The sequence below is a fragment of the Gymnogyps californianus genome, chromosome 22 (assembly GCF_018139145.2).
Source record: "Gymnogyps californianus isolate 813 chromosome 22, ASM1813914v2, whole genome shotgun sequence".
NCBI classification, from domain to species: domain Eukaryota; kingdom Metazoa; phylum Chordata; class Aves; order Accipitriformes; family Cathartidae; genus Gymnogyps; species Gymnogyps californianus.
Genome location: NC_059492.1, coordinates 5,518,639 through 5,533,458, shown reverse-complemented (window position 1 = coordinate 5,533,458; position 14,820 = coordinate 5,518,639). Strand labels below are relative to the sequence as shown.

Below are 14,820 nucleotides of genomic sequence, written 5' to 3'. Positions count from 1 at the left end.
AGCCCCTGCCCGGCTGCCAGGCACGGTCGGGCACAGCAAGAACTAAGCGGCAGAACACACTAAACCCGCGACACCCTCTCCACAAAGGGCACGCTGGCTGCAGTTTAAGTGTTGCGTCAGTTGCTCGGAGTCAGCCCGGAAAATCTGCCCTTGAACCCAGTTTCGAGGAAGGAAAGAGATACAAACCACCCCTCCAGACAGACAGACACAGGGCGAGAGGGCTGGAAGGATGAGGATTTGCAACACAAGCGTACTAGCGCAGGAAATAACTGTTCCATGAGGAAAGTTGGCTCAGGGTCAGTCCAGCAAATAAACAAAGCACCAGAACTGGGCGCGTGCGTGTCATCTGGAAAACAATGACTGGCTGCTGCGCTTCCAGCCTGTTCACACTTCAGGGCCGGACCTGAACCATAGCTGCAGATCCTCCCCGGGAAAGAGTTAACCTGGGGCGGACAGAGGCCCCAGGAGGAACAGCACTGCTGCTGCCCCTGGGTGGGGAACAAGGCACCGCCAACAGAGCCAGGAAAGCAAAGCGCTCGGGATAATTTCGTTCCAGACCAAAAAAAAAAAAACCACCAACAACCCCCAAAAAACCCCACAGAGGTGCTTTTCCTTGTGTTTAGAAAAGATTTCTATTTATTTCCTGATGATTATTTTTTTCTCCCCTGATGTATAAATATGCCCAGCAGGGCAGGAAGCTAGCATCCCCAGGGGCAGGCAGGCAGGCAGGCAGGCAGGCAGGCAGGCAGGCAGGCAGCCCAACTCCCTCCCTTGCCTTCACCCTACCTCCTGTGAAAGCCAGCCCTGCCCTTTTGAGCCGGTCGGGTTTCTAGTTCCCCACCTTCACACAGCCCCCGAGTTTGCTGCTAACTGCTTCCCCTCCTGTGGAGCAGACTAACTTCAGGCCTTACAACAGTTCTGCGCAGGAGCCGATGGACTGGGCAATGGGTTGGAGGAGGAAAGAGAAGAGGAGAGTCCTCCTTTAAGCTTCAAATTCAAATTCAAAGTACTGGGGATCGAAGTAATGGATGCGAACGTAGCCGTCCTCACCCCCGCTGCTGTAACTGTACGGGAGGAAAGAGAAGATAAAGTCACCGATGTTGTGAGGAGCTCACTGCCTCTAGGTTTATGCCAAACAGTGGTGAAGTCTGTTCTCACAATCCCCTCCAAAAACTAATAAAGGAGTCGCAGGACAGAAAAAATATCAGGGACGCAGCCAAAATGTGCAACAGGGCGTAAGTGACCCCCGCCCCGGAGAGCATGGGGGGAGGCAGCAGGGCTGGAATGGGAGAATTAAGGAAGGTGCTGGCTCCATTCTCACTGCGGAGCTCCTGTGAGCCCAGCCGTATCCTAACTAAAAGGTGGGCTTGGCTTGACTGGGGCACGCTGCAAGACCCGCAGAGATCCTCACCTCTTCCCGTCGGGGTGAAAAGCAACGCTATTTATCGGACCAAAGTGACCCTTCACTCTGCCAAACTCTTCTTCAAAAGCCAAGTGGAAGAACCTGGGAGAAGGAAGAAGATTTCAATTATCACAAGAAGTCGGGAGCCTGGTTAGGGACACAATGAGGGTTTCCTCAAAAAAGCTCTGCAAGTTTAATGACTCCTCCAACACTGTCAGGAGAAGGATGCTCTGGGACGAGCACCCCTGGGCTGCCAGGAGTCCACCAGGTGAGGACTCGACCCTGCCAGAGGAAAAGGACCAACCTCGCCTCAAATTTGCCAATCCTGGTAGAGGTTGTGGTCACATCCATGGCCTCTTGCCCACCACCAAGCACGACCTGCAAAGGAGAGAAGCCACAACATTTCAGTCCTGCTTACACCACACGCTCAGCGGCAGCCAGGAGAGGAGGGAGCCGAGCCTTGGGGAAGCCTCCTACTAACTCAGCAGATCCCACAAATTCATGAGCAGGCCTGACTCCAGCCCCAGAGAAGTTCCCGCCTCCCAGACACACTCGTTTGAAGATCAGAGGACGCAAAGCCTTGTTCCCTGCATCAGACCGCAGTAAAGTTCCCCAGACCCATCCCACAGTCATGTTTTTTAGCTGGACTGGCAACACTCTGTCTTCCAGCTACCCGGGACAACGCAGGAGTCACAGTAAGACCGTTACAACGAGCAAGCTGATTCTTACGTGATCAAAAATGGGGGAGAGCGCGGCAGAGTTCACTGGTCGCTCCGTCCGGAACGTCTTCAAATGCTCGAGTGTCGTGCAATCAAATAGCTAGGAGGCAAAAGGGAGAGAGTTATTCTGCAAGAGGGCTGGCAGTCCAATTAACTCACACAAAGCTGGCTGCTAGGCCTCACCTGGGCAGATGTTAGCTCTGCAGTCACTCATGGGCACCCAAATCCCAAAAACGTTTCCCCAGAATCCCAAAATACCGGCCTAAGGTGAATCTCACCTCTGTCACCTTCCGGAGGTAGCAAACCGCAGATTTATTTTGGCAATGTTGTTTTCAATGCCTGGCCGTTAATTTAACGTGGTGGCACCTCCCCTTTCTCACTGAGCTTTCCCACTAAGCTTTGACTTTCCACTTACTCAAATTTCTAAGGAGCAAACCTCTGCGATAGCCACGGCTCTGAGCAGAGGTCCTGCAAGCAAATATCAAGAGTGCACTGCATTTTCGACAGGAGGCCTCACCTTGGCTGTGTTGTCCTTGGAGGCAGTGATGAACATGGTCATGTCCCTGGAGGTCTGAATATCGTTGATTTGCTTGGTGTGCTCCTTGATGTTTGAAAGCTGCTCCCCTGACTGAAGGGTAAAGGAGGCAGTTTCAGCGTGCTGGCAAGTGAAGTGAGCGTACACGCGACTTCCCCATTAAAAACAAATTAGGAGATGTCGCTGTCAGCACCGGGGCAGACATTGGTACATCAGCCTTGCTCAAGGGAGCCGCGTATTTTAACTATCCTTCCATGAGGCTACTGGTTTGAGCCAAAAAGCCCATATTCTGTCCCATGACCACAACAGGAATGCTGTGATATCCTCCCCCAGGCACTGCTGCCCGAGGGAGATGCTGTTCCTTATCAGACTGACCTTGGCACTGAACTGGTTTAGCTCTCCGCTCTCGTGTCCTGCGATGATGAACTCTCCCAGAGGGCCCCACACAGCACTAGTGATTTTAGAGTCGCTGCAGGGGATTTTCATGTAAGGCTCGTTGTTCTCTGCAGGAAGGAAGGAAGGAGACAGACAGACAGACACAGTGGCACCGGCAACGCTTCCCCTTATTCCCTGGTGCAGGCACCGGTCTGGATTCCTCACCGATCTGGCTGGGGTCCCGGAGGTCAAAGAAGCTCACAAAACACTGATATCCCATCTGCTTGTCCGTGGAAAACATGATGATGTTTCCTCCAAAGTCGAAGCCACACGTCCTCACCGCTGAGCTGGTCTTCACCAGGGCGAGCTGCTTTCCTGAACACAGAGCAGAAACCGTCACTTCACCGGGTATTTTATTGCAAGGTTAATGAAAAAGATCAGCTGAACGGCAGGGTCAGAGGGAGGATGAGAGCACCGGGTGTAGCTGACAAGCAGGTTCAGTGACCTGCAAGCTCTAACCGCACGTTTTGACTACTTGGGAGGTAAAGCGAGTAAATTCACGAAATATTCACTAGAAACTAGGCACATACACAAACCCTCCCCTCCAGCAGTCTGAGTTAGGATTCAGACCTCTTTCAGGGGGGCGAACAAGCACACCTTGCGCTGCCACCACGCCCTCCAAGCTTAGCAGACTTCACGGCAGGACAGAGCCGTGACTCAAACGCAGCTACGTGGGAAGAGAAGAGTCTTACCCGTTTCACAGTCCCAGAGCCGACAGCTGTTATCCGCAGAGCCGGTGAGCACGTGTCGTGTGTCCCCTAGGTCACCAGTTAGGGAACATCAGCACTTTTTCAGCCCCAAAAAGCTACTGTCTAAATACCCAGAGAATATTTATATACATGATTAAAAAGCCGTATTACACAGACATTGGGCAACGTCTATTCTAGGACCAGCAATACTCCAGTACAGGCAGACACGGAGTCCAAGTGTTCCCATTACAAAATCCACAACTTTCCTCTTGAAATGTTAAAGAAAAAGGCTCCAGCTCTTGCATTAACACAACCATTGCACATTTTTGTCTCCGCTACCTCCTGCCCACATTGGAGATGGAAGACCTTTTGCAACTCAGACGCCTTCCCAGGGCCACCACAGCAAAAGCAATGATGCACAAACGAGAGCAGACGGGGCAACGCTGCACATGTTATTCCAAACAACAGCCCGGGAAGAAAAATACCCAAAGGGAAAGACAGCGGAAGAGTTAAACGCGCTGTATTGCCCCTATGCTCCTCTTCAAGAGGAAACAGTGCAGCAGTTGGCAGGAATCAGCTCAAGTGAATCACTGTAAAGAAAATATACAGGACAGACAAAACCTGGTTTCCGCGATCAAAGGATACAGTCCGCATCCACGCACCAGACAGCTCCTGTGTGGCCGTTGTAGGTGCCGAGCCTCTCTCCATTCACTGAATACCAAACGTTAACAATCTGGGAGAAGAAAACAAACGAGCACCCCTCTTACCAGACGGATTAATTAATGGGATTGATGAACAGCCGGACAATTATCGCGGTGGGGGCTGGTTTTCACCCCGGGGAAGGGGGGGGAATTGACGGGCAGGGCCCGCGCACTCACGGGATCCTTGGCCACGGTGAAAAGCAGGTCTCCCTCCCGGTTGTACTTGATCTGCGTGATGGAGCGCTCATGGCCCTGCAGCAGGATCGGCTTCTGCGAGGGGGGAGACGCCATTTAATGCCTCAGGCGAAGCGCTGCCTTGGCCCCCGGGCCGGGGCTCCTGGGCCGCGGGGGGTGGGGGGCGGCGGTCCGCCGCCCCCCACCCCCCGCGGCCCAGGAGCCCCGGCCCGGGGGCCCTACATCGCCCGACCACCGGTCACTACCCCCGGCCCGGTGCCGGCCCCGCTCTCACCATGGCGGCAGCGCTGAGGCGAGAGAACGGCGTGATCGCTTCCGGGTCAGAGGGTGAGCGGGACGGAAACGCGTCACCGTCGCTATGGCACCCGTGGGTGAGCTTCCGGGGTTTGAGGAGATGGCCGCTGACGGGTGGGGAAGGGGTCTGCCCTGAGCGGGGAAGGGGGCTTTCCCTTGGGAAGGGAAATAGCCACCGGCTGGACCTTTGTGGGGGCTTCCCTGGTGGGGGGGGGAATGTGGCGGCAAGCTGGGCCCCCGGGGGGGGGGGGGCCTTCCCTGAGGGTGGAACAGGGCCACGGCCTGGACCCCTGTGGGGCCTTCTCTGAGGGGGGGATGTGGCCGTGGGTTTGGTCTGCTGTGAGGCCTTCCATGAAGGGAGAACATGGCCACAGGCCGGGCCTGCGGTGGGGCCTTTCCTGCGTGGGGGGAACGTGGCCACGGGCTCGTCTGGCTCTGGTGCTTTCGTTGAGGGAGTGTGGCCGCAGGCCGGGCCCTGTGAGGGGCCTTCCCTGAGGGGGATGCAGCAGCAGGCCCAGAGTGGGGTCATTCACGATGGGAGAGAGCAGTGAGCTGCGCTGGTGAAGGCTGTCCCTGACAGGGGATGGCAGTGGGCCAGGCCAGGCCCTCTGTGGGGAGATGAGGATGGGCTGATGTGGTACAAGGTCTCTGAGGGCAGTGATGGCGGACCGGGTCGGCATTCACCTGGGGCCATCAGGCCGCTGAGCCCAGGCTGTGCCGCAGGAGAGGCAGCGGCGCTGGTGCTGGTGGCCGTGCTGTGGGGCAGCACCGGGCCGTTCCTGCGGACAGGCGCGGCGGGGCTGGAGGAGGTGCAGCGCCGGGGCCGCCTGCAGCAGCTGCTGGCCGAGATCCGCTTCCTGGGCCTCAACTACAAGGTGCGACCCCGTCCGGGCTCCCGGGCCAGGGAGGTAGCAGGGTGTCAAACTGCCTTTGGGATCATTCCTACCTGTTTACTTCTGGACTCGATACTTTTATTTAAACTGCTTAATATTCCGTCTATCATCAGAATTATTTATCCTCAGTAATATTTCATTTACTTGCCTGTAGCACTGCTCTTCCCATGCAGAATTGAGACCGCTTTTGTAGACAGCAGGTCATTAACCCGCATATTTTACATGAAATAAGCACAGCCTGCCTTTTGCAGATTGGGGAACTAAGACGTTGTGCAGCTTGTGACTGGCAGCAGAATTGCCAGCGTGCCGCACTTCCGCTGACAAACACGCACAGGGCATGCGGTTCTGGGCTCCTTCGCTGCCCACTCACTGGGGGGGGGTGCACAGGGGGTTTGCAAGCAGCAACTGACAGGCCTGTGTTCTTCCTGCAGTACATGGTGCCGTTTCTGCTCAATGAAGGTGGATCTCTCCTCTTCTACCTCACCTTGGCATCCGCAGGTTAGTTCTCGTCGCTTTCATGGAGCGGACTGATTGGGATTTTGGGAGGATCAGTGCTATTGATTACTCTGACTCAGCTAAACATCAAGCAGCTGTCTTGTAGTAATCACAAATAAAACAAGTGTCTTACGATTTGTACAAGATTATCCATTTTAAACTGTTTGCGTTAAAACTGTTCAATTTCAGATCTGTCCCTGGCAGTACCGCTCTGTAACTCCCTGGCTTTGATAGTCACGCTGGTGACTGGGAGGATTCTGGGAGAGGACATCGGTGGTAAAAGTAAGTTACACTTAAAACAGTTCCTCACATTGTCTCCTGCATCTATGTGCTGACTTAATAGCGTGGGCTACCTTCTGGTCTCCTGAAAAACAGCAAATACCCACACAAGGGCTTTAGGTAGTTAAGTAGTAGTTCTTGCTACAGAACTGAAAGGGAAGTGAAACGGACTTGTGGGCAGGGCTAGTAAATCTGAAGATAGAACTGGCTATTCTAAGCTAACAGACTTTACAGGCCTGAGCCTTTACCTAACTAGATATTTAACCATAAAAGAAGCACTAAATAATATGCCCACTATGGAAAAGGAGTGCCCCATAAGCCCCCAAATGTCAACACCCATCCTTCTTTCCTTCCCTTACATCCTACAATAACATTACCCTCCTCAGAAAGTCAGAAAATGGCAGGAAACTTGAAAGCTTAAAAACACCAGGACCTGGCACAAGAGCTGTAGGAATACACTAAAGTGTCTCTCTGTTGTTTAAGCCTGGTTCTCGCTAGCCAGACATACAGCATCAGCAATGTTTTCTTAGAAACATGCTTTGCTCAACGTACACAGGCAGCCCAAACATCCAAACCCCTTCAGAACTTGCCTGATCCAGGTCGTATCTGTCCAGACATTTATGCTATCCTATTTACCATGACATCTGAGCATCATGTATTTAGCAATGAGAAGATCCAACTAGTGTTGAACTGTGTAAGTTCCCAACGTATTGTTCATTTCTGCAGGAGCTGCAGCAGGAATGCTGCTCACTGTCCTAGGAGTCACGCTCTGTGTAGCTGGTTCGTGAACGAGACGCAGTGAGAAGCAGAGCAAGAGAACCTGTTCAAAGGTAACCCTCGTGGCTGAAGCAGGGGCTTCTGGCTCAGCAGCAGACCGTTTGGCTCAGTTGGACCTGGGAAGCTGTATTTTGACACACGGATGTCAAAAAACGTGAAAACATGGACTGTATTCCCTGAGCACCAGGGTGGAACAAGGCATGTTGCATGGACATCCTATGTAATGTCTTGAGTTAAGGAATTTTTTGTCTGCGGGTGTTTCAAGGCAGGGATGATTGAATTGTCTTGTTCAGCACTGGAGGGATAATAAATGGTTAATAAATAGTTCAAAGGGAGCTTCTGGGACCAAGTGGTTTTTCTGTAGAAGGAATCTATTTAGGAACTCCCCCTTTTCGTGGCCAAGCACGTGAAGGTGGCTTCCGCCACTGTGCTCGGCTGCAACGTACCAGGTCACGCTGCACAGCCCCTTACACTGAGGTTACCACATGGCTTTTCTCCACTGGAGTCTTGTAGAGCGCCTCATCTGTAAAATAACAACAGTGTGGTTTGGCCCTAGGGAAGGAAGGGTGTTTTTCTTTTCAGTGAAATTATCAGTCCAAAATATCAGATAGATCACAGAAGAAAAAAAAATCTTTGTTACCCTTGTAATTAATCAGAAAGACTAGGGAGGGAAATACAGAAAGCCTTGCACAAAGAGGGTTAATACAAGAGCTCTTTATTACTATGACTTTTCCTAAATCAGGCAGATGCTCCTAAAACAAGTTAACAGAAATAAAATTTATATAGTTTTGGGAACAGGTTTGATTGCTGCAAACATTATCCAAGCATTCCAAATCAGAGGGACAATGATGCGATAAAATCTCTTTATAAGAAGTATCTGACATAGAACAAACTTCCTGGCAGACATTTTGTTATAAAGGCGTGTACTCTATTTGGTAATTCTCCCTTCCCAAGTTCAGATACAAACCAGCTTAATTAGAATTCAGAAAAGCAGCCATCTCCTCTGCCACATCATCACACCATAGAGATGAGGAAAGGGGGAAGATCTTCATTTTTTAACAGCATTGTGCATCTGATTCATTGCTCACCGATACTCTGCTTCTCAAGCCTAGATGATGAGGATGTTACAGAAATCTAGGATTCACATGCTTTTGTTATCTGGAGCTGTGCAGATAGCTGTGTACCTAACCGTCCCTCTTCTCCCATCACACTCCCTTTGTGCACTCTTCAGAGCTCTTTGCTGCCAAGGGCAACATCGTTCGGTGCTTTTCATCCTCAGAGTCACTGGCATCCCTTTTCTTTGCCACAGTCTTTTGTGATTTGTCTGTAGACTGTGCCTTTTGGCGGTGAGAAAGAAATACAGTTATTAATGTAGCGCTTCACTATTAGAGAAAGATTCTGGGACTAAATTCCTGGATTCCGTTTCCAGTCTTACCATGGCTTTGGTATGCAAACTTGGGTCTCTACGTTAAATTCAAAGGCAATTTATTTAATGCCTAATGATTCTCTTCCACTGCAGAGGGGAGCTGTGACACTCAAATAATAACAACTGTATAGCAGTGTTGATCTGGGCGGGGGGAGCGGAAAGGCCAACGGAAAGCAGCGGCATCAGAGTGCCCACCCCATTGAGAAATACCGGCCCAGCCTCTAAAGCAAACACAGCATGCCAGGCTCCCCACTGAGCCAAGGAGTCAGGAACCATTAGCTAATTCTTTACTAGGGCTTTCTCTAATTTAAGTTCAAAGGATTTGTTTTCCTTTGAAGTTCTAATTAATCCAAAGAGACTCCCTAGGCAGAACTGTGAATCACCTACAATATAATGCATGTCATCCCATTATATCAATTCTAAATGTCCTTATGAAAGGTTTAAAACATTAATACCCCACAAACAATAAGCATCTTGCAAACATTTTTCACACAGAATTTTGCTTTAAAAAGAACTACTTTTTTTCCCTTTTAAAAAAAAAGGGTTTAAACTTGTTACTATCCAATAAATGTGTTCAGTCATTTTAGGAATTACATGTTTATTCCATGCCAGCTTCTAAGCTTCACCTGGCTACAGGCAAGTTCCGCTTAACCAGTTATATTTGGGGGTACTGAATTTTAGTGTAAGAAATCTGAACACAGCCAGGAAGGATCTTACACACTTCATAGAACCATTAAGTAGAATAAATACCTTACTGTGGTGTATCATTTTGGCTTTGGTATAAGTTCTTCTGCAACTCTCTGGAACAGGAGTAAGGATAGAAGTAGTACACACAAAAAAATCCAGGAAAGCCTTTGATATCCTTACTGCAGTGGGAAGCTGTAACTCTCACATTCCAGAAGGGAAAATGTTCATTACCCAGATGACAATCTCTCGGCTTTCTAAAATGCAAAGCCCTGCAGTTACACACTGTCCTCTGGTTTCTGAAGTTCCCCCTGGTGGTTACTTTCATCTTTACACATCGTAGAGAGAAGTGCAGTGCTTTGTAAACCTAACAAATAGGACTTAAGTGAGAAAACTGAAGGACTTTGGCCAGCAATTGCTATAAACTATTGTGTTCTCACAGGCTGTCTCTGAAGGGCTGGCACTTGGAGTTGGCCTCCCTGCTGTGCAAAACCTGGAGCACCAATAGATTCTAGTGGGACCATGAGTACTTCCCTGCAGCAGTGAGACTCCTAACAGGGCAGAAAATCATTTCTCAGACCTGATCAATGGGTACGTCCACCCTTGTGTGTTCGTCCTCTTTTACTTCCTGGGCACCTCGCATCTCCTTCCTGGGATCTCTGGTTTTATAAACACTTCCTTCTGCGAGGAGAAGGAAAGAAAAAAGCTGTTCAGTGGGTACTGCAGATAGCCATGGCCTGGTCTTGCTGAGGCTACAGAAAGGTCCTCGTATGTGCCCAGAGGAGGAGAGGAAAGAAGCAGAAAGAAGCAGCAGTTACTGGATGCATCACTGCTTTCTTTCAGTGCATCTGCAGGTATTTTGTCCTGTAGCGTCAAAGTAAAGCCAGTCTTCCTCTACGCTTATAGCGGTGTCCTTTACCTTGATCAGGCCGGTGCTGCACATTCCTGTTGCTCCTTCTGTTTTGTCCTGCCCAGGCAGGTTTAGCATGGAAAATGGACTCTTCCTCTTTGAGGTGAGATTTCCTGGCTTGCCTTTGCAGTTGCGGAAAAGCAGCTGGGATCTTGTCTTTCTCTGCAGCTCGTGTGGTCTGCACCCTGTGACTGTCCAGCTGAAAGTATTCATCACGCACTTCTGATAGGCCTTCTTGATAAAACAGTTTATAAAACAAGAGAAGTTTTGCAGGGCAATCCCCTAAACCCTGCAGCTTTCCCCTCTGACCCTTGATCCTGACTGGTACAAAGCTGTAACCCTGCATTCTCTGACTGGGGTTTTAAGTTGATACTACAAGTGAAACAGATACAGGGAACACATAAAACACTTTTTGCAGTCACTACTACCTGTTGAGGTGGTTCAGCAAGAGCAGAGTCACCAGCTCTGTCCTGGGAGGTGGCACAGAGTTCACCAAACTGAAAACAAACAAAAAAAAGGAAAAGGAAATTTTAAAAGCAAATAGAACAGATAGCACAGATGCACATTTCAATGGACAATCTAGGACAGCCCAGCTGCTGTATCTGTAGTCTCTGTTGGGCATTTTACCTACACAGTGAGCAGGAAAGGTATCCTAGCTCCAGGATGAATTCTCCCTGCCCATCAGCCAAAAAGGAGAAGAGCTAAGTGAGGCCACCTTGAGGAGTTTTTCTTCAGGCAGTGAGATTTAATTCAAGTGTGATCTGGCCACATCGCTGTCGCTAGCTCCTCTCCATCGGGAATGGTGCCAAGCAAGGATGCCGTAGCCATGGCAATTGGGAATGGAGTTTGCTGTACACATCCACTGCTTATGGAGGGATGCCCGCACAAAAGCAACCGTGATCGTAGCACAAACAGTCCTGCGCCAGCTGAGCCACCTACCCTTCTGCGGTATTTTTTGCGCCTGCTATTTGGGTGGTTCCTGTAACGAAGAAGCAGATTCTCAGCATCAGGCAGAAGTCAGCTGTAGGAGGACACAATCTCCCCTTTTCCCATAAGAGAGGGCCCCTGGAGGTGTTTTTTTCTCAGCGCAAGCAGAGCACACTCCACAGCGGATCACATTCCCGTTACATCGCACTGCCCACCACAGGCCCGTGAAATTCAATGCCCGGCCTAGTGGGCAGGTTCTCCTCCGTGCTTCATGAACACTTAACTGAGAAACAGCCAAACCACTTGCTTTCTCTGGCGCTGAACTCTGGATTTCAGGGGCTAACCCTTACACCGAAAGCTTTGAAAACACATTCTTTCTTCCTAAACTTCCAACACATGAAGCAGAACTCAAGCCCTGAAGCAGACAGCACTGAACAGGAGGGCTACAAAAAGGATGGCTTTAGCTGAAGACCACCATGGAGAGGATTCTTTAAGCCACTCGGCCACAGTCTACATACCACAGAGTCCTGCATGGAGAATCCTGGGGCACCAGCAGCTCAAAGTAAGGCAGTCTTTTGTACTCCTCATTTCCCACTGCCACGTAGTAATCGCCATTCACCAGCTCCTCCCCACCGGACACCTGGGTTCCGTCCAGCCTGCAGAGCCTCAAGGAAGAGACAGCAAAGGGTTCAGAGCTATCACAAGACCCTGAACAACCCCTCAGCGTGGAAGCAGTCGAACAAGTGCAAATTGGTAAACAGGACTGAGACAAGGCAGAGAGGATCAATCATTCTTAGTATTACTCCGAGGAAGTACACAGAAATATTACACCCAGTGATCAGTGAGATGCAGTAGATCTCAGCTTTCTTCCTGGGTGTCAGTAAATAGATGTGTGAGGAGAAGGTAGGCTGTATTTGTTGGATAAAAGCCCCTTCCTCTAGACATAAACTCCTTTTTACGCCATGCTTTACTGCTTGCTTATTGCTTTTTCACCAGACCACCAGCAACATCAGCCCTCCTCACAAAGCACCCAGGACATTAGGGTTATCCCTGATTTAAAGTCGGGAAAACCTGAAAAGCAAATGAGTTTGCAAAAGCAGACTAGAAGGGGCTGTCTGAACTCCCAGTCCTCTGTGCTAATCAGAGCTGCTTATGCTCTGGACATAAGGAAAGGGGAGCCAGCAGTGCCTTATCTGGATACCCACTTGTTAACAGCTCCGCTGCGCAGGTCAGCTTTCTCTGTCAGCGTGGCCAGGAGTGTGTCCCACTGCAGTGGAGTGCTCTTGGAGAGCGGCAGTGGGAAAGGAGGGCTCAGCAAATCCCCATTCCGGAAAACACTGTAGTAGAAACAACCCAAAGCATGCGATGAGCCAGTATTCCTGCAGCTGTGGAAGACGGGGAAAAAAAGCCAGCCACTGGTGCCTGGACAACATTTACAACAAATACTTCTGGTAGAAGCTGGGAATTGTCCCTGTGGGGCAGCATTCCCAGGATCTCACAGAGAAATTCCCTCCTCCAGCCTCTGAAAACATTCCCAGAGACCCTCCAAGGAGAAGACACCAAGGCACTTACTGTATTGTGCAGGGCAGGTGAGTGTGCTTCTGCCGTCGCGCCAAGACGTTCGACTTCGAGGGAGCTACAGTGCGGAACTAGAGACCGAGTTCAGTGCACAAGAACAGGGACAGCCCTGGCACAGAGCCTCCCAGGGCTGTTCCCTTTTCTCCATCAGGAGCTGCCTGCCCCGGGGACACCGCCTGCCCGCTTTCAGGCTTGCTGCTGCTAGGTGGGGTTTGTTGTCAGCAACACCAAGGCTGGAGAGGCTCTTCACATAGCTGAGCGCATTCCAGAATTGCCAGCGAACCCCTGAGCGCAGATCCTTCCCCTGCACCGTTAAGGGGGACAAAGGTACGCAGCAGCAGCCTCCGCGCTGTCTCACGCGTCCTACCGATTCCTGTGGCACTTTTGCCTGATCTCCACTGGGCACCTCGCAGCCTTAAATCTCAACTTCAGTTTCATCAGTGCCAGCCCTAACGTCTCACACGCCTCCCCGCTCATTCTGCGCTCCCGCCTACCCCACTCAGCTCAGGGACTCACCTGCAGACCCTCGCGGTTCCTTCTCCCACGGAGCTCCTTCCCTCCGTGATTTAAATAGCTGTTGAGAAAAAGACAGCAGCGTTGCCACATACCAACTGGGCCATGAGCAGTGAGGAAACGACCGACTGCTCTGCCTTGGTGCATCGCCACCAGATGCGTGCGTCACTTCTGAAATGATTCTCCAGGTGCCTCACCTCATGGTCTCCCAGAACTTCAGTCAAAATTAAGAAGTCTGCTACATTTAAGAAATTCCCAGCCAAATACAGACTATTTCAGATTCCCTGCTAAAGACACCCAGAACATTTTATTCCTTTGTGTTACTCACTGATCAAGGCTCCACAGGCTGACCGGTGTTAATGCAGCCTGGACCACCACCTCCTCAACAAAATGCAATACGCACCAGGGAGCCAAATTCACCTGGCACACACACATCTCAAGGGTCAAGCGATGCCACAAAAACTTCTTTAACCCTCTGTATTTCAGGATGAACCAAAACAGCTCTACTTTGTGTGGGATTAGAAAACAAAAAACCTTCATCAAACCAAAGCAAAAGTATTTGTCAGTGGAGACAGTGTGACTGCCAGCTCTGCCAGGGAAGCGGGCAGCAGAACCTCCCACACGCCACAAAACAAGGTGCACGGGCGGCAGAGCAGCACCGATCACAACATCCTGCCACAGAACGCATGCCTCCCTCAAGGCGTTTTCTTCTGAGAGTCAAGTGACCTATTCCTTATTAGGAATATTTGCATTTTCCATGTGATCTGGAATATGTCCAGTAGTTCCCAGTAGGAAAAGAAATTAATCTGTCTCTGTTTTTTGTTGGGTTTCTACCCCTCTTACCTCTTTTTTCCATTCACACCCCAGTACCTTCCCCACAGAGGTGATCTAAAGCTGCTTACCAAACCCAGAGACCAAAGTTCCGTCTACTCACTTGAGCTTTTTGAACTTTTCAAAGCCCGCAGCCACGTACTGGCACCCATCCTGCAGGTCCCCCAGCTCAGCGACGCGGTGGCCGTGCCTGGGTGTGTAGAGGTTCCTCACAGCCAAGGGCGCGCGAATGCTCTTGGTCACCTCGTTCAGAAACGCCTCAAAGGTCAGAAACCGCCGCTGGTTCACTACAAACTTCCTCCCGGGGAAGAAGGGGTCACCGTTGCGATACACCACCACATTCTTGGCTGGAGGTGTCAGAGCTAAGCCACAGCAGCTCATCCCCCGTGGGTCAAGCAAGCCCCACTGACCACAGAGGCAAAGAGACCAACGTGGGGAGCGGAGGAGAGCTCCGGCCAGCCTCCCGCTGAGCCCAAACCCTTCCGACCAGCCACTCTCGTGCTCTGCCGTCCCTTCCCAGCGCAGCCCGGCGCGACT

General features: G+C 50.8%; 3 protein-coding genes across 3 annotated transcripts; 1 reads left to right on the top strand and 2 right to left on the bottom strand.

Annotated features, from left to right (window-relative positions):
- Window positions 1-617: 617 nt before the first annotated feature.
- Window positions 618-4,987, bottom strand: EIF3I (eukaryotic translation initiation factor 3 subunit I). The gene is made up of 11 exons (XM_050909846.1): window positions 4,951-4,987; window positions 4,659-4,751; window positions 4,426-4,513; window positions 3,784-3,849; window positions 3,257-3,406; window positions 3,032-3,159; window positions 2,639-2,749; window positions 2,132-2,221; window positions 1,707-1,780; window positions 1,412-1,504; window positions 618-1,064 (listed from the first exon to the last, which is right to left on the bottom strand). The coding sequence occupies exons 1-11, from the start codon at window positions 4,951-4,953 to the stop codon at window positions 983-985; spliced, it is 978 nt and encodes a 325-aa protein (XP_050765803.1). The 5' UTR covers window positions 4,954-4,987; the 3' UTR covers window positions 618-982.
- Window positions 4,988-5,411: 424 nt separating this feature from the next.
- Window positions 5,412-7,743, top strand: TMEM234 (transmembrane protein 234). Its single transcript, XM_050909979.1, has 4 exons — window positions 5,412-5,845; window positions 6,295-6,361; window positions 6,548-6,640; window positions 7,364-7,743. The coding sequence occupies exons 1-4, from the start codon at window positions 5,603-5,605 to the stop codon at window positions 7,423-7,425; spliced, it is 465 nt and encodes a 154-aa protein (XP_050765936.1). The 5' UTR covers window positions 5,412-5,602; the 3' UTR covers window positions 7,426-7,743.
- Window positions 7,744-8,113: 370 nt separating this feature from the next.
- DCDC2B (doublecortin domain containing 2B) lies at window positions 8,114-14,701 on the bottom strand. Its single transcript, XM_050909908.1, has 6 exons — window positions 14,387-14,701; window positions 13,456-13,513; window positions 12,934-13,010; window positions 12,567-12,698; window positions 11,880-12,026; window positions 8,114-8,751 (listed from the first exon to the last, which is right to left on the bottom strand). Exons 1-6 carry the CDS (start codon window positions 14,662-14,664, stop codon window positions 8,556-8,558), a joined length of 888 nt encoding a protein of 295 aa, XP_050765865.1. The 5' UTR covers window positions 14,665-14,701; the 3' UTR covers window positions 8,114-8,555.
- Window positions 14,702-14,820: the final 119 nt, after the last annotated feature.

Excerpts from the sequence above, each read along its gene's own strand:
- EIF3I (XM_050909846.1), bottom strand. Across the intron at positions 2,750-3,031 it reads TAAACCAGTTCAGTGCCAAG|TCAGGGGAGCAGCTTTCAAA; the intron begins GTCAGTCTGATA and ends TTTACCCTTCAG. Across the intron at positions 1,781-2,131 it reads TCTCCCCCATTTTTGATCAC|GTCGTGCTTGGTGGTGGGCA; the intron begins GTAAGAATCAGC and ends TCTCCTTTGCAG.
- TMEM234 (XM_050909979.1), top strand. The coding sequence starts at position 5,603 with ATGTGGTACAAGGTCTCTGAGGGCAGTGATGGCGGACCGGGTCGGCAT. Across the intron at positions 5,846-6,294 it reads TCCTGGGCCTCAACTACAAG|TACATGGTGCCGTTTCTGCT; the intron begins GTGCGACCCCGT and ends TTCTTCCTGCAG. Across the intron at positions 6,362-6,547 it reads CCTCACCTTGGCATCCGCAG|ATCTGTCCCTGGCAGTACCG; the intron begins GTTAGTTCTCGT and ends GTTCAATTTCAG.
- DCDC2B (XM_050909908.1), bottom strand. The coding sequence starts at position 14,664 with ATGAGCTGCTGTGGCTTAGCTCTGACACCTCCAGCCAAGAATGTGGTG. Across the intron at positions 12,699-12,933 it reads CACCTGCCCTGCACAATACA|TGTTTTCCGGAATGGGGATT; the intron begins GTAAGTGCCTTG and ends TTTCTACTACAG. Across the intron at positions 8,752-11,879 it reads TCTCCATGCAGGACTCTGTG|GCACAGTCTACAGACAAATC; the intron begins GTATGTAGACTG and ends CACCGCCAAAAG.